Below are 18,823 nucleotides of genomic sequence, written 5' to 3'. Positions count from 1 at the left end.
AAACGACTTGGTTTTAAATAGAGCAGATGTGACCTGACTCTCAGCACTTTAAGTCAGCCTTACATTGTTGTCATGAAAAATTGCCAGGCACAAAAATCTACTTCAGCACTTACGGCAATGATGATGAAAAAAATTATCTAAATTTTTATTTTCCCCAGGTGTGTGGAGGAGTATATTTTTGCAGGGCTGGTCTATTTTTTTGTTGCACTGAGCTCACAAAATCTTAAGAGCAGAATTTAGTCATTAGTCCTAGGAAAAGTAATACCAAGTTCTTGCATACAAATTGGAAAAACCCAGGAGAGAATGACCTTCAGAAGTAATTTTTCTGTCTGACACTAGACCGTTAATTTGAATTTTATAAATGTTATCTTATTACTGACCTCAAAAGGATAAAATCACTGCTGATTCCAGATACAAATACATGTTGCTTATTCCCAGAACTCCCTATGTGTTTGTCTAATTACCATACAGCTTATCTAGATGACATCTGAATACAAAGGCAAAATATTATTTATATGCATTATTAGGATATATTAAGTGAGGTATCAGGTTTTCTCAGGGTGAGGAATCTGTTTCTTGCCCAACAATCTGATGGCTCTTTCAAGCACTATTAGCAAGCTCTACAATTATACATGTTAGTGCTTTCCAATTAAAGGAAAAGACCTATAGCTGTAGGCTGTCTGAAATGATGTCTCAGGCTGTCCTATAAACTCAAGAGTTTCGATGTATGCTGTAAGTGTTGAGGCCTGCTGAATATCCTTCTGTTTCAGAGCAAGAATGCCTCTCAGGATGCACCTAGAGTTTCAGAGAAGGCTCTGAGGAGAAGAAATAAAAGTCACGAGAAGCAAGAGCAGGGCATGCTGTAAGAGACAAAGACAAGCGGTAAATCTTTGTTCTTAGTGGGAGAAACTCCCTCCATGAGGGAGAAGGGGATGTGTGGTGTCTCCCTTGCAGTTATTTCCCTACCAGTTGTGTTTCCCTGGATGTGGCAATCACACAGTTTACCTTTCCACAGCTGAGATCAGCTGTTGGGAAAACAGAAACGTGTGTGTGCACGCACTGGGGGTGGGAGGGGTGATAGGAAGGACCTGGAAAGGAGAAGAGATTAGGGGGAAAGTAAACTGCACGTAATGCTTCCAGATGAGAGTGAGAAGATGGTGGCACATACTTTAACAGGTATAGAGATTGGAGAGTAGGCATGTGTGAATAACAAAAAAAAAAAAAAAAAATAAAAAAAAATAAAAAAAAATGGCTGTGATCCTTCTCAGTGAACAGCAAGGCAAGAGTTTTGTTACAAAGTTTTTTCTTCATGGTATGGTTCTGAGCATCATGAGTAAGAAACAACTGTTCCCATTGATGCTGTGTGCAGCAGAGAGCCTCTTCTCTGGGTTGGATAAAGTGAGAAAGGATGAGCTGCTTCGAGGGAAGACTGTGGCTTAGCTCCAGCGCTGGTGGAACACAGTGAGCACATGTAACTGAAGGCAAAAAGGAGGAGAGGCTTTGAGTACAGCTTTTACCTTTTAGTGGGATTTCATGGGGTGACAGCTTAACTGCCTTTTCACAAGAAACCATTTGGTAGCATCAGTAGGCCTTGCTCCCCGGGCTCCTCTTCGTAGTGCCCCATATTGCTCTTCCTTGCTGGTGAGCAATATCCTTGAAATGCCTTCCTCTTTTTTCTTTTGTTTATCCTTGTCGTACTCTTTAATTTCTACTTCACACTTTTCAGATTGATTCTGTACTTTTTTATCTTACCACAGCGTGAATTTTCAAGACTAATCACTTTCCTAACTTCAATACTTAAATTAATTCAGTTGCAGCGTTTTCCCTTGGTATCTTGACATCAAATCTTTTATAATGGGCAACTGTGTGTGCTTTACAAGATCTTTCTTAAGGCACCTCTGGTGCTGCTGTGGCCTTTCCAATGCTTTGGAAAGCAATGGGCTGGAAAGCCAGGCAAAAAGAACCGATCCCGTCTGTGGGAAGCGTGAAGGGAATTTACCCAGAGTCTAAAGCCTGGGGTGGGTTAGCACGGCTCGGGCACGTTCAGCGCCGCGGTGCCGGCAGACGTCAGCTCACGGCCGTCGGGCGCTGAAACGGGTAGATAGCCCCTCGGCTCTCCCCGGCCGCGGCGGGTGCGGAGAGATCCGGGGCGAGCAGCGCCGCTCAGGGCTCCCCACGGGCTCGGCCCCGGGTCCTGCTCGCTTGCGGGCTCCGGGGAACGGCGGCGGGGCCGCTGCTGCCGGCGCCGGGCGGGAGGCGGCTCGGGAAGGCGGAAAGCGGCGATGGAGCCGCTTCCTCCCGGGGGCTGCGGGAGGGACACGGGGTTCGTTAACGTTATTGTTTGGGTTTATCACGGCGGGCTAAGGCCGAACAGCGTCCGGCGGCGAAGTGCGTACGCTCCCATACGGATGAGCAGCGGCAAGGTTAGCGCGCCGTGCCGCACCGTGAGACGGCCCGCGGCGCTCCGGGGGGTGGCACCCGCACCCGCGGGCTGGGCGGGGCGCTCCCCGGGCGGGGGGCGGGTCTTGCGCCGGCCCCGCCTCCCGTCTCCGCTCCGGTCTCTGACGTGCCCCGCCGCGTCGGCCAACCGCGGCGCCCCGTCCTCACCCAGCCTCCGGTGACGCGCGGCCCTCGCTGCCGATTGGCGGGCGGCCCCGTCGCTCGCGGGTCTCTCAGCCCCCCTCTCCCACGCCCGCGCGCCGCCGGCGGAAGGCTCTCGCCCTGGACGGGGGGTACGTGCGGGCGCCGCGTTCCTGCCGCGTCGCTGGGGGCGAGGGGCGGGGGGGCTGCGCGCGCCGGAGCCGGGGGCGGCGGCGGGCGGGAGGGCCCGCGGGACGCCCCTGTCCGAGCCTGCGGCGGCGCGCGCCCGCCAGCCTCCCCCGGCCAGCGGCCCTCGCGCGTCCCGGTGCCGCCTCGCCCGGAGCGCGGGACCCGCCGCCGCCCGCCCCGCCGCGAGGAGAGGCGGCCCGTCCCTCCGCCTGCGCCCCAGCCCGGGGCGGCGCCGTCGGTCCGGCCCGGCGCCCCTGCGCAGCGCTCCGTGCCGGTCGCGGGCAGCGAAGGGGTCTGCGCGCCGCGGGCTCGGGGCGGGGGCGGCCGCCCCCTGCCCCTCCGCCGGAGCCGTGAGGTAGAGCCGTAGCGCCGCCCCGCCGCGGGCGGTCAGGGCCTCTCCGGGGGGCGGCAGGGCCTGTCCCTCCCCTCTGCAGGGCCGCTGCCATCGGCCGCGCACCCGGGAGCGGTGGGACCGCGCGGGGAGCTGGCGGGCCGCGGGGGAAGTTAAAAGCAACAACAAAAACATTAACTTATTTTTTCCCAAGCGATGCTGCCCTCGGTAGAGCCGTCGCTGTCGGGGCCGCGGCTCTGGGGTGCTGCCTCATAGTGCCCCGTCACGGCCTGAGCCCGTGCGAGCGGCACCGGTGCACGCAGCGCGGTTAGGGGCGCCGGGCCTGTGGGTAACTGCAGGACCGAGGCGGTTTATTCCTCTCTCAAGTCCTCAAACTTCAGTCGCACTCACAGAATACCTGCTGCAGGCAGCAGTCACGCTGCTCTGGGGCTGATCTGTGCGAAGTGGTTACCTCTTGAGTAATTTTGCCACGCAGCCTTGTTTTTGTATAAGCCCATTTGAGAAGTTCCTTTCTTTCCTTCTTCTGTCTTTCTGTAATACTTGAACTAGACTATAGATACATCATAGTGCTGTGGTGTGGGGGAAACTGAAAGTGAAACTGCATGTAATTACTGAAATGAGTGAGTGTCTGAAGATCCCCCTTTAAAAAATCCAGTGGGCTTAGTAGAAATGTTCAGGTAAGCTGCTTACAGTCTTTTCATAGTATATGCATATGGGGAAAGTATGTGACTTCAAGCATATTCTGATCGGTTGCTTGTGGAAGTTGTTGTCTTGTTTGAGGAAAATAGGGTTTTCTTCTTGACTTTAAATTTCTCCTCTTCGTGTCTATCTTTTACTTTCTTCTTTGAAAAGAGGAGGTTCCATTCTTTGCTAACCTGATGGTATTCTAGGGCCCTAGCACGGCTTAAGACAGATTCCTTTTGGCGGATTCTTTTTGTATTTTTTTGTAACTGCTCTTAATATTTTGTTCAAGTGAAATCAGTTCATTTGGGGAGGGAGAAACTGATTTTCTGATGAAAATTTTGATCTCCGATTCTTGGGTTTTCATTTCACCTGCCTGAATAATATCCTAGTTGTTTTAACCTGAGTGCTAGCGCCTACCAGGTATTATTTTTACAGTATGTATAACTGTCTCCAGCCTCCGGTTTGTTCTTGCAAGCGTTCTTGTGTTTCTGTTTATTGGACATGAGTGATAAATGTTTCCCGAGAACAGTGGGAGAACCTGTCTGCCCTTGGAAAAGGGGAGGAGATAGATTGTAGGAAGGGCGTTGAAGGACAGCTAATGTAAGGAGTTTTACCTGTTTCCTTGCTGTGAAGTATGTGGATGTAAAAGTTTAAACCAAGAGAGTGAGTGTTGTACATTTACTCAGATGAGAAAGTCCAGCTGAAAGCATCAGAATCTTCTGGCTAATAGGACACAATTGGGCTAAAACCTAGGTAGGTGTCCATATGAGGGTAAACTTTAGCCCAGCTCTTGTGATCTCGGTGGATACTCAGATTCACAATGTCACTGGTCTTTCACAGTTGAAATACAGCTTATTATTTTCTTCCTCCTTTGCTAGGCATGTTGAGAACTGCATATATATGGAATGTTATCATAGAGTCACAGAATGATTTGGGTTGGAAGGGATGTTCAGAGATTATCTAGTCCAAGCCCCCTGCCGTGGGCAGGGACACCTGCCACCAGACCAGGCTGCTCCAAGCCCCATCCAGCCTGGCCTTGGACACCTCCAGGGATGGGGCATCCACAGCTGCTCTGGGCAACCTGTGCCAGTGTCTTGCCACCCTTGTAAAAAATGTGTTCCTCACACCCAATCTAAACCTACCCATTTCAGTTTGAAACTGTTGTCTCTTGTCCTGGCACTACATGCCCTGGTAAAAAGTGTTTCTCGAATTTTCTTGTAAGCCCCTGTTGTGGCTTAACCCCAGCCTGCAACTAAGTACCAACCCCTCCCCCAAAGGATGAGGAGGGGAGTTGGGAAAAAGGTAAAACCTGTGGGTTAAGATAAGAACAATTTAATAATTAAAATATAAAAATAACAGTTGTAATGAAAAGAAAGAGAGTGAGAAATAAAATCCAAAAGGGAAAAAACCCACGTGATGCTCAATACAGTTGCTTACCACCCACTGCCGGATGCCCAGCCAGTCCCACAGCAGCGGTCGGCGGGCCCTGGCCAGCTCCCCCCAGTTTATACACTGAGTGTGATGTTCTGCGGTGTGGCGTAGTCCTTTGGCTAGTTCGAGTCAGCTGTCCTGGCTCTGCTCCCTCCCAGCCTCTTGTGCCCCTCTAGCCACCTTTCTGGCAGGGTCTTAGAAGAGTCCCTGACTTAATATAAACATTACCTAGCAACAACTAAAACATCAGCATGTTATCAACATTATTCTCATGCTAAATCCAAAACCCAGCATTGTATCAGCCGTAAAAAAACCGTAACAATCCCAGCTGAACCCAGGACAGCCCCTTTTATATAGTGAAAGGCCACAATAAAGGTCTCCCTAGAACTCCTCCGGGCTGAACAACCCCAACTCTCTCAGCCAGTCTTCATAGGCGAGGTGTTCCAGCCCTCCCAGATGGGAGGCCCCATTTTTGTGGCCCTTCTTTGGACCCACTCTAACAGGTCCGTGTCTGTCTTGTGCTGGGGACCCCAGAGCTGGATGCAGCACTTCAGGTGGGGTCTAGCAAGAGCAGAGCAGGAGAATCACCTCCCTTGACTTGCTTCTTTTTATGCAGCCCGGGACACAGTTGGCTTTCTGGACTGCAAGTGTGAATTGCAGGCTTGCATCCTTTTTTCCACAGGGCTGCTCTCATTCCATTTGTCCCAAAGTCCGTATTGATATTGAGGTTTGTCCCAAGCCAGGTGCAGGACCTTGTACTTTTGTTGAACTTCATGTTGTTTGCATGCGCCCACACCTCAAGCTTGTCGAGGTCCCTCTGGATGGCAGCCCTTCCCTCTAGCATATTAATACCAATACTGTATAGTAGCTAACTGTTTATTTAGCAGCTTGTGAGAGGATGGCCAACCTGTTGCATTTGGGTTGGCTCTGTACATCCTTCCAGTAAGTCTGATGGGCACTGTGCCTACTTTTTAAATGAGAGCACGGGAAAATAGTTGGTTGAACTTCAGGCTGGATGAATTGTTCCAGCATTGTGCAGTCTGCTTCTTGCCATCCTTTGTTTTTTGGAAACCGCATGGCCCTTATTTGTCGTGCCCTCTGCGTGTGGGAGCCCTCGATCAGGTGTGTGTTTGATCAGAGTTGGCATTGTCCTCTCATAGAAAGAGGAGTATCTGCATGTTGGTCACAGAACATAGGCACGTTCAGTAAGGCTGGGAGAAACGGTGTATCACTGCTTTTTAGTCATGTGTCCTGTACACATGGAGCTATGCCAGTGGTGAGAGATATCTTTAATTATTTCTAGTGTTAAGTGGGGCTCTCTTGAAATACCTCTAAGAAAGACTCCTTTCCAGAATTCTGAATGGCATTGATTAATGTTTAGATTGTCTTAGAAAAGGGCAGCCACATCAGCACCTCCGTTTCCTTTTACTGCTGATAGAGCTGACATGCAAGAACACTATCACCAAGCTTTCTTTGTGAAATCGAAGCTAGTTTCTGCCATTAGGCACATGTAGAAATAATTCTAGCCTTCTTGTCTGTGTTCTGCTGCAAATTCTCTGCAACTTGTTTCTTCATGTTTGTCACTTATTCCAGTGAAACAGGAGAATTGTGTTGTCAGTCACTGGTTCTTGCTGTAGAAAGACTGCCACCTATTCACATATTCATTATGGGTGCTTCTCTTCTGAATGCAAAGATAAGGTTAAAACAAAGTGCAGGTTTGTGAGCCTGTATTAAGCACCAAAAATACAATTTCTGGTAAAATAATATGCTTTGGCAGAAGGCTGCTCTGTATCTTAGAAGGTATTAAAAAAAAAAAGTAAAAATCAGCCTTCCGGTCTCCCTAGCTTCACTCATTTGTCACTAATGCAGCTGTGAAAACTCCATTTGATATCCAGTAAAGTATTGGGAGAGGTTTTGTCTCAAGTTTCTGTTGTAAGTGAAATGCCTCTGGTTTGTCACCTAATGTTTAAAAAACAATTAATTATTAAGACAGGGTTTTGTGCAGTGTATGGCATCCATAATGTTTATCATTACTGACTTTGTGAAGTTGAAAGAGTTTTGCTGGAATAAACGCTACTCAGCATTGTATTTGAAGTGGGTTTAATTATACTAGCTGACAAAACAAACTATATATACCCTTTAAGCCATAGAAGGGAATGATTTTTTTCATTTTGTTTCAGCCTTTTGAACTAGAGCAATTTTGTAGAAGTAAGAAGATTTCTTTCATTGTCATCCAAGGATTTAACAGGCTATTTCTTAATTTTCACAGACTGGTTGAGGTTGGAAGGCACCTTTGGAGGGCACCTGGTCCACTCCCCCCTGCTCAGGCAGGGCCACCCACAGCCAGTTGAGCAGGGCCATGTCCAGATGGCTTTTGAGTATCTCCAGGGATGGAGGCTTCACAGCCCCCCTGGGCAGCCCCGCTGTAGAAAAGTGTTTCCTGATGTTCAGAGGGAACCAGCCTCCTGTGTTTCGCTTTGGGCCCATTGCCTCAGGTCCGACTGGGCACCACTGATAAGAGTCTGGCTGTGTCTTCTTTGCACCCTCCCTCCAGGTGTTTATATCCATTGATAAGATCGCCCTGAGCCTTCTCTTCTCCAGGCTAAACAGCCCCAGCTCTCGCGGTCCTTCCTCACAGGATGGATGCTACAGTCCACCATCTTTGTGGCCCTTCGCTGGGCTCTCTGCAGTGTGTCCATGCCTCTCTTTACTGGGGAGCCCAGAACTGGACACACTACTGCAGGCCTGGCCACAGGAGCACTGAGTAAAGGGGAAGAATCGCCACCTTCAACCTGCTGGCAACACTCCTGATGCAGCCCAGGCTACCATTCACCCTCTTTGCTACGAGGGCACATTGCTGGCTCATGCTCAACTTGGTGCCCACTGGGACCCCCAGGTCTTTTTCTGCCAAGCTGCTTTCCAGCTGGGTGGCCCCAGCACATACTGGTGGGTGGGGTTGTTTCTGGGTGCAAGAGCTGGCACTTCCCCTTGCTGAACTTCATGAGGTTCCTGTGGGCGCATTTCTCCAGCCTGTTGAGGCACCTCTGGATGGCATCCAAGTAGAGGGTGAAAAATAATTTCTATTGTTGTTGTTGCCATATTTGAAATAACTTTTTTCCTGTGGCTTTGCTTGACCTCCTCTCTGAATTGCAGTCGTACTTTAAGTTACGCTTGAAGGAGGTGATTTTATTTAGAGATGTTAATATTATTTAGATGGTCCATTATGGGGAAAAAGATCTGAAGGAAAATATAGCTATGAAGAAATATGCCTTCAGTCATTCAAAAAATGACTGAAACTGTATTTGCAGGCGAAGTCATAACTTTTGTAGATTTGACGTAACCACCATCGTGTTCAGTGGGGAGGAGTAGTGCAGTGTGTTAGCTTACTCCTACCTGCGGCCAGCCACCCCACAGGGTGAGAACCCTCTAGCCTGTAGTAGCTGCAGCAGTGGGAACCACGAGCTGTGTTCCAGTGCGGGTGGGCGAGGGGCTGGGACGGGAAGGGGGGCATTGCTGCAGGATGAGGAAGAGACACATTCATGGTTTGAAGAGGAACAGATAAAGTACAGATGGAACCATTTTAAAAGTGGAAAAGAAGGAAGGGCTGTTGGAGCAGTTGTAAAGCTGAGACAGCTCTGCACAGCAATTTTGTGCGAAGGTTGCAGAAAAAATAGGGATCTAGAAATTGCTGGGTAGAAGTATAATCTAGGAAAATAACTATATGGTTGAGCCCAGATACTATAAAAAAGTAAAATACTTTTGGAATTGAGGCATTGATTTTAATGCTTTAAGGTATCATAAATAGGGATGGATTTCTGGAACTAGATTCAGGAGGGCAAACTTTCTTATCTTATTCATAGGAGATGGCCTGTGTTTGTAGTGTAGGCAAACTCTATTTATTATTTATTTATTATCATTTAACTTCTTAGCGTATTTACTTAGCTAATTACTGTTATTAACCAGAAAATGTTCTGTATCATCCTGTTCTGTAATACAATTGTAAAGGACATTTGGCTGTTGTTAGCCTTTAGCAAATATCTGGAAATTATTTATGGCAGGTTGGGAAAATACGGAAGCTGACAATACTGAAACAGGACAGAACAGCATTAAGAATGGCTGTGAGTCACTGCTGAACAGAAGACGAGTAAACGTTCTAACTTCTGACGCTCAAACTATATATGCTAATCCTCTTACAGTGTGAGAGTAGATGTAGTGTAGTGCAGAACCCTTTGTAGCTACTCGCTCACCAAACTGATGGAGAACTGTGTTGTTTCAGTAGTCACTTTGTAATACTAATTAACCTTGCGTTCCTCTTCATGTATTTAAAGTTCTGTGTGATCCTCTCTTTGTGAAGCAGGACATTCTTTACCCTTGTCATTAGTTGATTCACTGAGCTGATCCCTTTTCCCCTGTGTTAGAAAGGCACTATTTTATCGATCTTATTTGGAGACTGGAAATACAGGTATCTTATGCAAGATTCCATGGCCTGACTGAAAGACCCAAGTTCTGGTCTGTATATGAAGCCCCGTTGTATGTATCTTACTTTTTCTAACTGCTAATGCCAGAGAGAGCATTACGGTTTGAAGATGAAACTTATTTTGCTCCTGGTTTTTGCTTGCTTTTATTTTTGTGTTTCATACAGTTGAACAAACAATATATTCTATTTAATTTCTTTTGTTTCAGATATGATGATTTATATGTAATACATAAGTTTTTGACTTGTGTGATGATTTTATTTTGTAATTCTGTTTGCAAGGTTGGTTGTTTTTTAAAATATAGCTCAATATAGAATCCATAGAGTAAATGGAATACTTTATTCTGTAAAAAAAAACCCACAAGCCCACATGGTAAAAATTCCTCATGAGAGTTGTCAAGCATCTCAAGATTTTGCTACTGTGTATTAAATGCAACTTTGGCTGTGTTTCAGGTATTTAGGGCACAGTTGTTAATGGGAAAATTAATGTGTAAGTACAAAACCAGAAGAGCAGTCTAATCTCTGAGGAAATGGCAGGATTCCTAGACAACTTCAGGTGGCCAGAATGTGAGTGTATTGACTGGAGTGAAAGAAGAAATGCCATCGCTTCAATCGTTGCAGGTGTATTGGTAAGTTTTAAGACAAGGTAAATCATAACTGTGTTGAAAAATTTGGAAGTACCACAGTTACATTTTTGTTTCAGATTTTGTGAAGTTTCACTCCTAACTGCAGTTCAATCCAGTATATTTCTTTAAAAAATTTTGTAAAGTGTAATTATTAGACAGCTCTTTTAAGAGTCACATAACTTTACGTCATTATCAGAGAAAACACACCATTTCTGCTATCTCTTCTTTATAAAAGATTGATTTTCCTAGTGGATGAATCTCATGTGTTTAGACCCTGCATTCTTGTTCTTAAAGCTGTACAGAGAATTTAACCATACATTGATACTTAATTTGAATAGAAAATGTGACTGATTTTCAAGTGCTCCTCTGAAAACGTTGTTAAGGTTTATGCAGAGCTTGCATATCAAACAGATTTAGAGTCTGACTTGAAGCTAATGACTTTCTAGAATAGTTTGTAATTGTTAAAAGACAATTAAACAAATGGTTTGCATGAACATTTGCCACTTTTTGTCTCTGTACCCTTCCAGCCTCATAATAATGGTCTATTTAATTTCTAGTTTTTCACAGGTTGGTGGATAATGATAGATGCTGCAGTAGTTTACCCTAAGCCAGAACAAATGAACCATGCGTTCCATACCTGTGGGGTGTTTTCAACACTAGCTTTTTTCATGTAAGTGTATACAAAGGGAGTTCTTATAAAACAAACATGAGCTGTTAAACACAGTTTTTACTAGACAATATGATATATGATAAAACTTTGAATAACTTTGTTATAAATTACTTATAAATAATCTTCTTGTACTTTTTTGCATGGCAATGAAAGCCCTTTTTACCTTTTACCTGTGACCTTTGTTTCTGATTGTGGTCTGTTCATTCATTGATTCATTGTTCTGCTCCCCGCCCCCCCCCCCCCCCCCCCCCCAATCTGTTTAGGGTAAATTGCTTTTCCTATGTACTTCGGCTGAACATAAAGCAGACCCTCTTTTGTGCAAGTGGCTTTCTATAATAAGTAGTTAGATTCCTAGATGAAAATTAATGTAATGTTGCCCAGTTACTTACCTCAATATAAAACATTTTCCCTGCTTTTAAAATAATTTTTACAGCTGTCTCTGGCCCAAGACCTCTTCAAATAAGAGAGGTGGTAGTATTCTAGCTATTGTTACAAAGATGTAAATATGGCAGGCTTGAAGAAGTAATATTTTTTATTGAATTGTACAGCATTGGTGAGAAAAAAGGATGCATTTAAATACATAAAACCTTCTTGACACTTGGTGTCTGAAAGTTTCTGATTTTATTTCCTCAGCAGTGTAACTCTTTTTAAGAAAATACATTGGCCCTCACTTGAATACTTAGGGTGTTCATTGTGAAGGAAAGCAACTTGTATCATAATCATGAGAGCACAGTGTTAATGGCTATTATTATTCCTGTGAAGTGGCTTTAGATAGTTTAAAAACTTAAACAGCCAGAAAGTGACCAGGAATATTTCAGTCACTACAAAGGGCAATTCTTTTGTTTTACAGGTCTGTTAATGTAAAAATTGAAGTAAAACTTACGAACAAATATGGGATTTGCTTGAAATCCAGTTGAAATCCTTCCATTAAGGGACATGTAATAACATGTTACTAGACAGAATGCCAAATAATTTTCCCAGAATTTGTTGCATCTTAAAAAAAGCTAGCTGTTTACTTATAACTTCAAATTTATTTTCTAATAATCTGAAGTGTATACACGTTTTTTTGTTCCTAGGATAAATGCTGTATCAAATGCACAGGTGAGAGGAGACAGCTACAGTGACGGATGTTTAGGAAGAACAGGTAAACTAACTAAAAATCAGGCTGAGTTGAATGAATGATTATTTTGGTGCTGGGTGGTTTTTTCCAAGTGGTAGTTAAACAAATCATAATCGTAAGTTAAGGAGTAGGAGAGAACTTCTGTGAAGGTAATTTCTTTACAAAATTAACACTTGGAGATAAGTATTGTCTAAAAGATGAACTTAGAAAAACTCGACATCTGTATATCTTGAATACCTAAGCTTTCTTCTGCGAATCCCCCATAGCTGTTGGCAGAAATTTATTTCTGCCTTGTGGTAGGCTATGGAGCAGACATTCCTTCAGAATGTCTTCTTTTAGAAGGTATCACAAGCATTCAGTTTCCATTGTATGTCACCTACTGTTTGGTGTCTGTGGACCTGCTGTCCTCTCTCTGCTTTCATTCATAATTCCTTTACTGTTTCTCATGCAGATGCCAGCATCTGTGTTCGTGTGATTTGTAGAATGCTGGAAATCTGGTAGGATTTACTGAGTTTTGAACTAGCGTATGAGGCTTTTCTGTGTGTCATTCACAAGTCAGCTCGAGAGAATCTTTGCATAGAAGTATTATTCCTTTCCCATGAGTGAGCAGGTTGATTATTTTTGAGTGTCATCTTCCTTTTTCAGCAGACAATATCTAGTAGCTATGGTAGATGTTGCCCGTCTGAATATATCTTTCTGAAGTAAACACAGGAAGTATTTGCTTTATGTAACCTATTGAAATGCCATCTTTAGCTCAGAAACACTATAGTTTTGGCAAAGTACCTCATCATTAGTCACTCCAAGTTGTGTTAAATAATACTATAAGCATTCCCTACAGATAAGGGTAAATTTATGGTAGTTGTATCTGTTCTCTAAAATAAGGGGAATCCAAGCTACTATGTGCTTTACTAGAGAAGGCAAATTTGGTTTATCTTGTCCATGATACAAGGGTTTAACCCTTTCCCTTTGTGCCTTCAGCAAGATAACATATTGTATCATAATAGAGTCATAGCTTGGATCATCTGTCCCCATGGATAACAGTCTACATGGCTCTCAGAGGTTTTAATATTTCCTGCAGGTGCTCGTATCTGGCTCTTCATTGGCTTTATGTTGATGTTCGGTTCACTTATTGCTTCAATGTGGATTCTTTTTGGAGCGTACGTTACACAGAGTAAGTTCATTTATTTTCACATATAGAAAAGTGCTTTTGCTGTCAGCCAAAAGGCAGAAACCCCAGTAGAACGGAAATGTGCGGTCTGTTCTTGGCAGAGCTGTACCATCTAGTTTTGTAGACAGAGAATGATAGTATGAATAGTGTTTTAAATACACCTTCCAATACAAAAGAACTTAATATTTCCTTTGTTACTTACTTTGCAGACACTAATGTTTACCCTGGATTAGCAGTGTTTTTCCAAAATGCATTGATATTTTTCAGGTAAGTTGTCTCAGCAAATTTCCCTCCTTCCAAGGGGGTATATGACCTACCTGCTTCCATGCACATTGATACTCCTGGAAAAGAAGTTCTGAAAGCTGGAGGCTGACTCCAGGCTTGGACCTTCCACAGCATGGAGTTTGCTGCTGTCAGTGCAGGACCCTTCGTATTTCACTTTATTACCCACCCTGGCCTTTATTTGAGGATGGTGGCATGTAAGTCAAAGGGACCCCTTAGGTCGCTGAGTAAACTGACATTGTCCAGAGAACTGAGGTGATATTCAATGCCTTGACTGATGAAACTGTTTCTTAAAAACGCTTTTCTTTTTTTTTTTTTTTTTTATTCCCCACTCTGCTACTTTTTACTACTCCCTTTGCTCCAGTGCTTAGAAACAATGTTTTATTTGCCCCTTCTCAGCCCAGGAAAGGCTCTTCAGTCCCCCTTGTGCTCTTTCTGATCTCACTGAATTTACAGCTCTAGAGTGTGGATGACCAAGAATATAGACAGTGTTCTGGGTGAGATACTGGCAATGTCTTTGGATGATGGCAATAATGCTTTCATCCCTGTATTACAAATACTTTGGCATATGTCCTAACAGCACTAGGCAGGAGATCCTATTGCCCTTTTCCTGACTGTTTCATACCAATGGCTCAGTTATCTGATAATTGATACACCTAGATTTGTTTCTACTGGATGAGCTCTCAGTTATTAAGAGGGATAATTTATTTTTTCTAAGAGCATGATGTGGTACATTTTGTAATATTACACTTAAATCAATTTCTTTTATGTAGCTTAATTTCATTAAGTATATCGTATGACACTTTGAACATATCTGTTCTGTAATGACTCTTTTTATATGTATAATGCATTCTGCAATCCATAAATTTAATTAATAAAAGACAATGAAAGCATCAAATAGTGTAAGTTCCCAGATCAGTCACTGAAAAAGTTCACATAACCTCCTCTTTTGCAAGTTCTTCCCCACTTAAATTACTGAGCTAGCAATTTTCCTTCTAGGACCATATCAAATTCTCTGCTAGTGACCTAGATTGACTGGCTCCACTGTGCTTCCCTGTTTGGAGTTATGTTCTTGCAGAAAATAGCAGTTCCTAAATCTCTTCTGCTCTTTTGTACCCGATTGAAATGGGATACTGAGGAAGGCTGACTTTTGAGAATAGTTTCACCATGCCTGAAATCTTTAGTCTTATTTCAGTAGTTGAACTTACGAAGCTGCTTTCTGTTTCTGAAAGTGTCTTTCCTTGTTTTCTATTTTACTGCATATGTAGATTTATTTTAGGTTTATTTTTCTTTTTGTCTAAAACTTGTTTTCTAGGTATGCACTATGAAAGGACAACCTTTTTATTAAAACAAACAAAAAAATGCCTCTTTTTTTTTTTTTTTTTTTTCTCGCTTTGCACTTTAGGCAGTAACGTTTGCTAAGGCCATCTATTGCCACAGACTCCTTTCCTTAGACCAAACCCGGGTCAATCAGCAATGCCCTTCGCAATGTCCTTATCCAAAACTTTTGTTTTGATTGAATCTGGTTCTCTTCCATCGGTGTTGTTCCCTAATGTCTGTATTCCCTGAACCATGTGTCCCCTTCAGGACTTGTGCTTCAGCCCTGGTTGTTACTCCACCAGTTTTTTTAACTTGGTTTAACATGCTGTATTAGTAGTTCTTTTCTCTAGTTAATCGCTCAGGTGTCTAGCTTGTTTTACTTATCATTGCTTGTTATTGTTCTCAGTGTCAGTGTTTCTCATTTCCCTCCCTTTTCATTCTGTTAAGATTTAGTATGACTGTGCCCTTCTTTACTGCCTGTTTGTTGGCTGTAAGAAAAAAAAAAATAGGGGGAGCAATAAGGAAATTATGCTTGGTTTTGTTCCCATAACATTTTTTTAATTTGTGACAATATATAATTGCATCCAACTTTATAAAAGGAGTTTGGGAAATCAAATTGCAATCTGGATCTCACTTATCCACCACAGGATCAATATTCTTTTTGATTTGCTCATAAAAATGTAAGTGCTTAGATTCCATCCTAGCATGATGAGTTATGTTCAGCTGATTGTCAGATGCTGGATGAGGCTTGCTGCTCTGTAACTGTGTATTGGTCCTAGAATCTCTTATATACTGGAATTTTTTCCTTCAGAAGGGCAGATGCTTTTACTGTGAGAATGGTTGCTTTTTGAGCAGTTGCTTCAGCTGGATCTCGTAGGTTTAGCACTGCATCGTAAATGAAATGTAAGTACAAACCCCAGATAATGACTTGTATAAAAGTTAAGGTTACTGGAGTGCTGTTGATTTGCAGTGTACGTAGTAGATGATTATAAGGATACTATTAAAATTACCTTTTCCATCTTATGTATGGTCTGATTTGTTAAATTTTTTTTTTCCTCTTTAGTACTCTGATCTACAAGTTTGGAAGAACAGAAGAGTTATGGGGATGAGAGATCACGTATAGTGTTGTCTATTCCATAGTTGCTATGTCGTACTATGTATGTAGAAATATTTACATTTATTTGTTCTTGTTTTGCTTTCTAAACTGTATGAACTGAGACAAATTACAGGTTCTGTAATAAGCTCCCTCTTTTCACAGGATGGATTTGTGAATATGTACATACAACTGTATATATCTTAAAAAGGGAATGTCGGGCTTTCTTTCTGAAATCTTCAGGTATATTTCTTCTAACATGTGGGTTTCCGTCAGCTCCCAGGACCTGATCTTCCAAACCTTCCCATGTGTCAGAGACTTCAGTGGAACTGTTAGTGAACAAGCAGGATAAAGCCCGTGCCCTGTAAAAGGGGTTATTAATTTTATGCTTAGGTGAGCTAGAGCCAGTTTTGCAAGGGCTGGCAGCAAGGGCTGCCTGTGGAACCTGAAGCAGTAGTCAGCGCGTGGAAGTGACGCAGCTAAACCTGTATTTAACGAGGGCAGATTCTGTTGTGTGCTGAGGTAAGAGCTGCTTTTAAGAATTTTGTATAACTGTTCAGAAAAATACAAAGTAGCTATTTTTTTGTAAAAGGTTATGAATTTTTAACAAGGCCCTATATTAAGCAGGTTCTGCATGGCAAATCAAACCGTTCTTGACTTCTCATTGCTAGCACAAATTACATTTGGCAGCACCACAGTTCTTAGAATTAATTTCATGCTGTTGAGCGTAATAGATACCAATTAGTATTTAATGTATTTACTGATACTAGACTAAAAAACCCAACAAACTGATGCCAGTCATACTTAAGGAATGTAAAGAATAAATGAGTCAGACTACTATCTTTAAAATTATGCTAGCATAATTTTCTTCAGGGGAAGCTTTTTGCGGACAAATGAACAGTTATCCTGCTACCTATTATCTTTTCTATTTAAAAGGCGAGCATTTCAAGTGGGGATATAGTAGATGTATTTATTGCTCACAAACTTACCTTGAAATAATTGCCAGTTTTAGGACTGCCATTTGCCCCAGTTAAAAATGTATTTATCTCCTAAATTTCATGGGCACTTTATGGGAATGCTTCCGTTATTAAAATCCAGTTTCTTCTAGCTGGAGTATACAGAAAGGAAGAATAGCGATGTTTTATAGCTTTGGACTGATCTTGTATATTCATCTTGCTGTTGATTTAGGAGTTCTATGTGGTTTTTAAAGCATTTGAATCTTTGTGTTTAAAAGCTTTTATAACTTTCCATGTATCAAGATTGCTGACCAAATAGTATTAAACTGCAGAATGTAACTTCTGTGCATGATTACCATATACTGTTAGTCATCTAATTGCTCCCTTGTGGGAATCTCTCCAGTGGACAGAATATGAAGCAAATACTGCAGCTGAAATTGTGCTACTGGCTAGACTAACTTTATCCTGATTTTGCCATCCTGCAGTGAGTTACAATATATTCACTGGTGTTGATCATAGCTTTGTACATAAGTTGTCTTGGCTGTAATTTCAGAAAACTGCAATAAACTTTTATGTTCTCAAAATAGTGAATTTCACAAGGTAATTGTACAGCAGTACTCTCTGTACCAGGCCGGTAGTACTGACTTTCAGCAAGCCTTACACCAGCTATTAAGTAAAAGCAAGGTTTTTGTTTTCAGACTGGTTGATTTCTTGCTTAGGAGATTGGGAACATTTGTTGGCTTTTTTACTAAGTGAGAAACAAGTGTGGCCTGTAACTCATACCATTTACAGTATCTTGTACCTGACACTTGAACAGCATAAGCTGAGGGTTTGACTCTTAACAGCGTGCTTTAACTCAAGTTCCCGGTTAAGAAAAGAGTTTTCTTAAGAGCAGGGCAAGAGCTTCTTTCTGAGGTTACCTGTATTTTCTACCAGAAGTTTGCTTTCTTCCAAGTATTTTTTAGCCATCCCTTCTGGTTTTAGAGAACCGGAATGGTTGTGCTCTCTCTAAAGCTGCCAAGGGGAGAAAAGAAACAGCTTTGAACATGTATATATGCAAGTATTGCTTCTGGAGATACTCAAAGCCCACCAGGATGTGATCCTGTGCAGCTGCCTCTAGGTGTACCAGCTAGGTGGACTAGATCTCCAGAGGTCCCGTCCAACCCCAACCGTTCTATGATTCTGTGTGTCTTTTCTGCTAGCTGAGGCTGAAAATGGGCATAGTGCAAGAACCAGGCAGGCTCCATTCACAATAGCCTAAGGTCTGCTTCTACACCACGGGTAGTTCCAGCACAGGCCAGAGTGGATAAGGATGGCTCATTTTAGGTAATGCCTTGGCCTGCTACAACTGGCAGTTGTGAAAATAACCCTTGAATTATCTTCAACAAAAGGTTTTTAACTTTGGCCTATTTGTGTAAAAAATATTTAGTTAACAACTATCTCTAACAGAAGTCTTGTGTAAGGCTTATTCAGGAAGTTGTATTGCTAAATACTCACAGGAGGAGTCTCAACTGTCTTCTCTTTTACACCCTCTGTTATGCAGCTAGGTTGTTCCTTTTGTAAGCCTGTCATTCTTCGTTTGTTTATAGCACCGTATATAAAAAAGAACACGGATGAACTTAAAAGTAGGTATTATGCAGCTTGTGGCCAACTTTAAAATTCTTGCCAGACTTCAAGTATCACTAAGTCTTCAGATAACTACATTTGTTAGTGTGTTGCCTGATCACAAGTGACTAGATTAGTTCTATGAGAAAACAACCTCATAAAGCTTTTGGAAAAAAAAGTTACTGATTTTACATGCAGTCCTGTATATTCCTGGAAGGGGTGGAACAGCATTACCTCAGCTAACCCACAGCTCTGACAGTGACCAGGTTTCAT

General features: G+C 42.9%; 1 protein-coding gene across 4 annotated transcripts; it reads left to right on the top strand.

Moving 5' to 3' along the window:
- The first annotated feature begins 788 nt into the window (after nt 1–788).
- Nucleotides 789–17,531, top strand: TMEM50B (transmembrane protein 50B). 4 transcript variants are annotated; one of them, XR_005826542.1, is made up of 8 exons: nt 2,606–2,732; nt 10,164–10,339; nt 10,894–11,006; nt 12,083–12,150; nt 13,205–13,297; nt 13,504–13,561; nt 15,708–15,799; nt 15,960–17,531. XR_005826542.1 is itself a non-coding variant. In XM_040584955.1 (7 exons), exons 2-7 carry the CDS (start codon nt 10,241–10,243, stop codon nt 16,003–16,005), a joined length of 477 nt encoding a protein of 158 aa, XP_040440889.1. In that variant the 5' UTR covers nt 789–882; nt 10,164–10,240; the 3' UTR covers nt 16,006–17,531. The 4 variants fall into 4 exon arrangements, 3 of the variants coding, with proteins under 3 accessions (XP_040440889.1, XP_040440887.1, XP_040440888.1); XM_040584955.1 differs by lacking the exons at nt 2,606–2,732; nt 15,708–15,799 and adding an exon at nt 789–882; XM_040584953.1 differs by lacking the exon at nt 15,708–15,799.
- The last annotated feature ends 1,292 nt before the right edge of the window (nt 17,532–18,823 follow it).

This window comes from Falco naumanni, chromosome 2, assembly GCF_017639655.2.
Source record: "Falco naumanni isolate bFalNau1 chromosome 2, bFalNau1.pat, whole genome shotgun sequence".
NCBI lineage: Eukaryota > Metazoa > Chordata > Aves > Falconiformes > Falconidae > Falco > Falco naumanni.
This window is presented reverse-complemented; position numbering and strand designations above follow the sequence as displayed.

Coding starts and splice junctions, on each gene's coding strand:
- TMEM50B (XM_040584955.1), top strand. CDS start 10,241: ATGGCAGGATTCCTAGACAACTTCAGGTGGCCAGAATGTGAGTGTATT. Junction 10,340..10,893: donor CAATCGTTGCAGGTGTATTG/GTAAGTTTTAAG, acceptor TTTAATTTCTAG/TTTTTCACAGGTTGGTGGAT. Junction 12,151..13,204: donor CGGATGTTTAGGAAGAACAG/GTAAACTAACTA, acceptor TATTTCCTGCAG/GTGCTCGTATCTGGCTCTTC.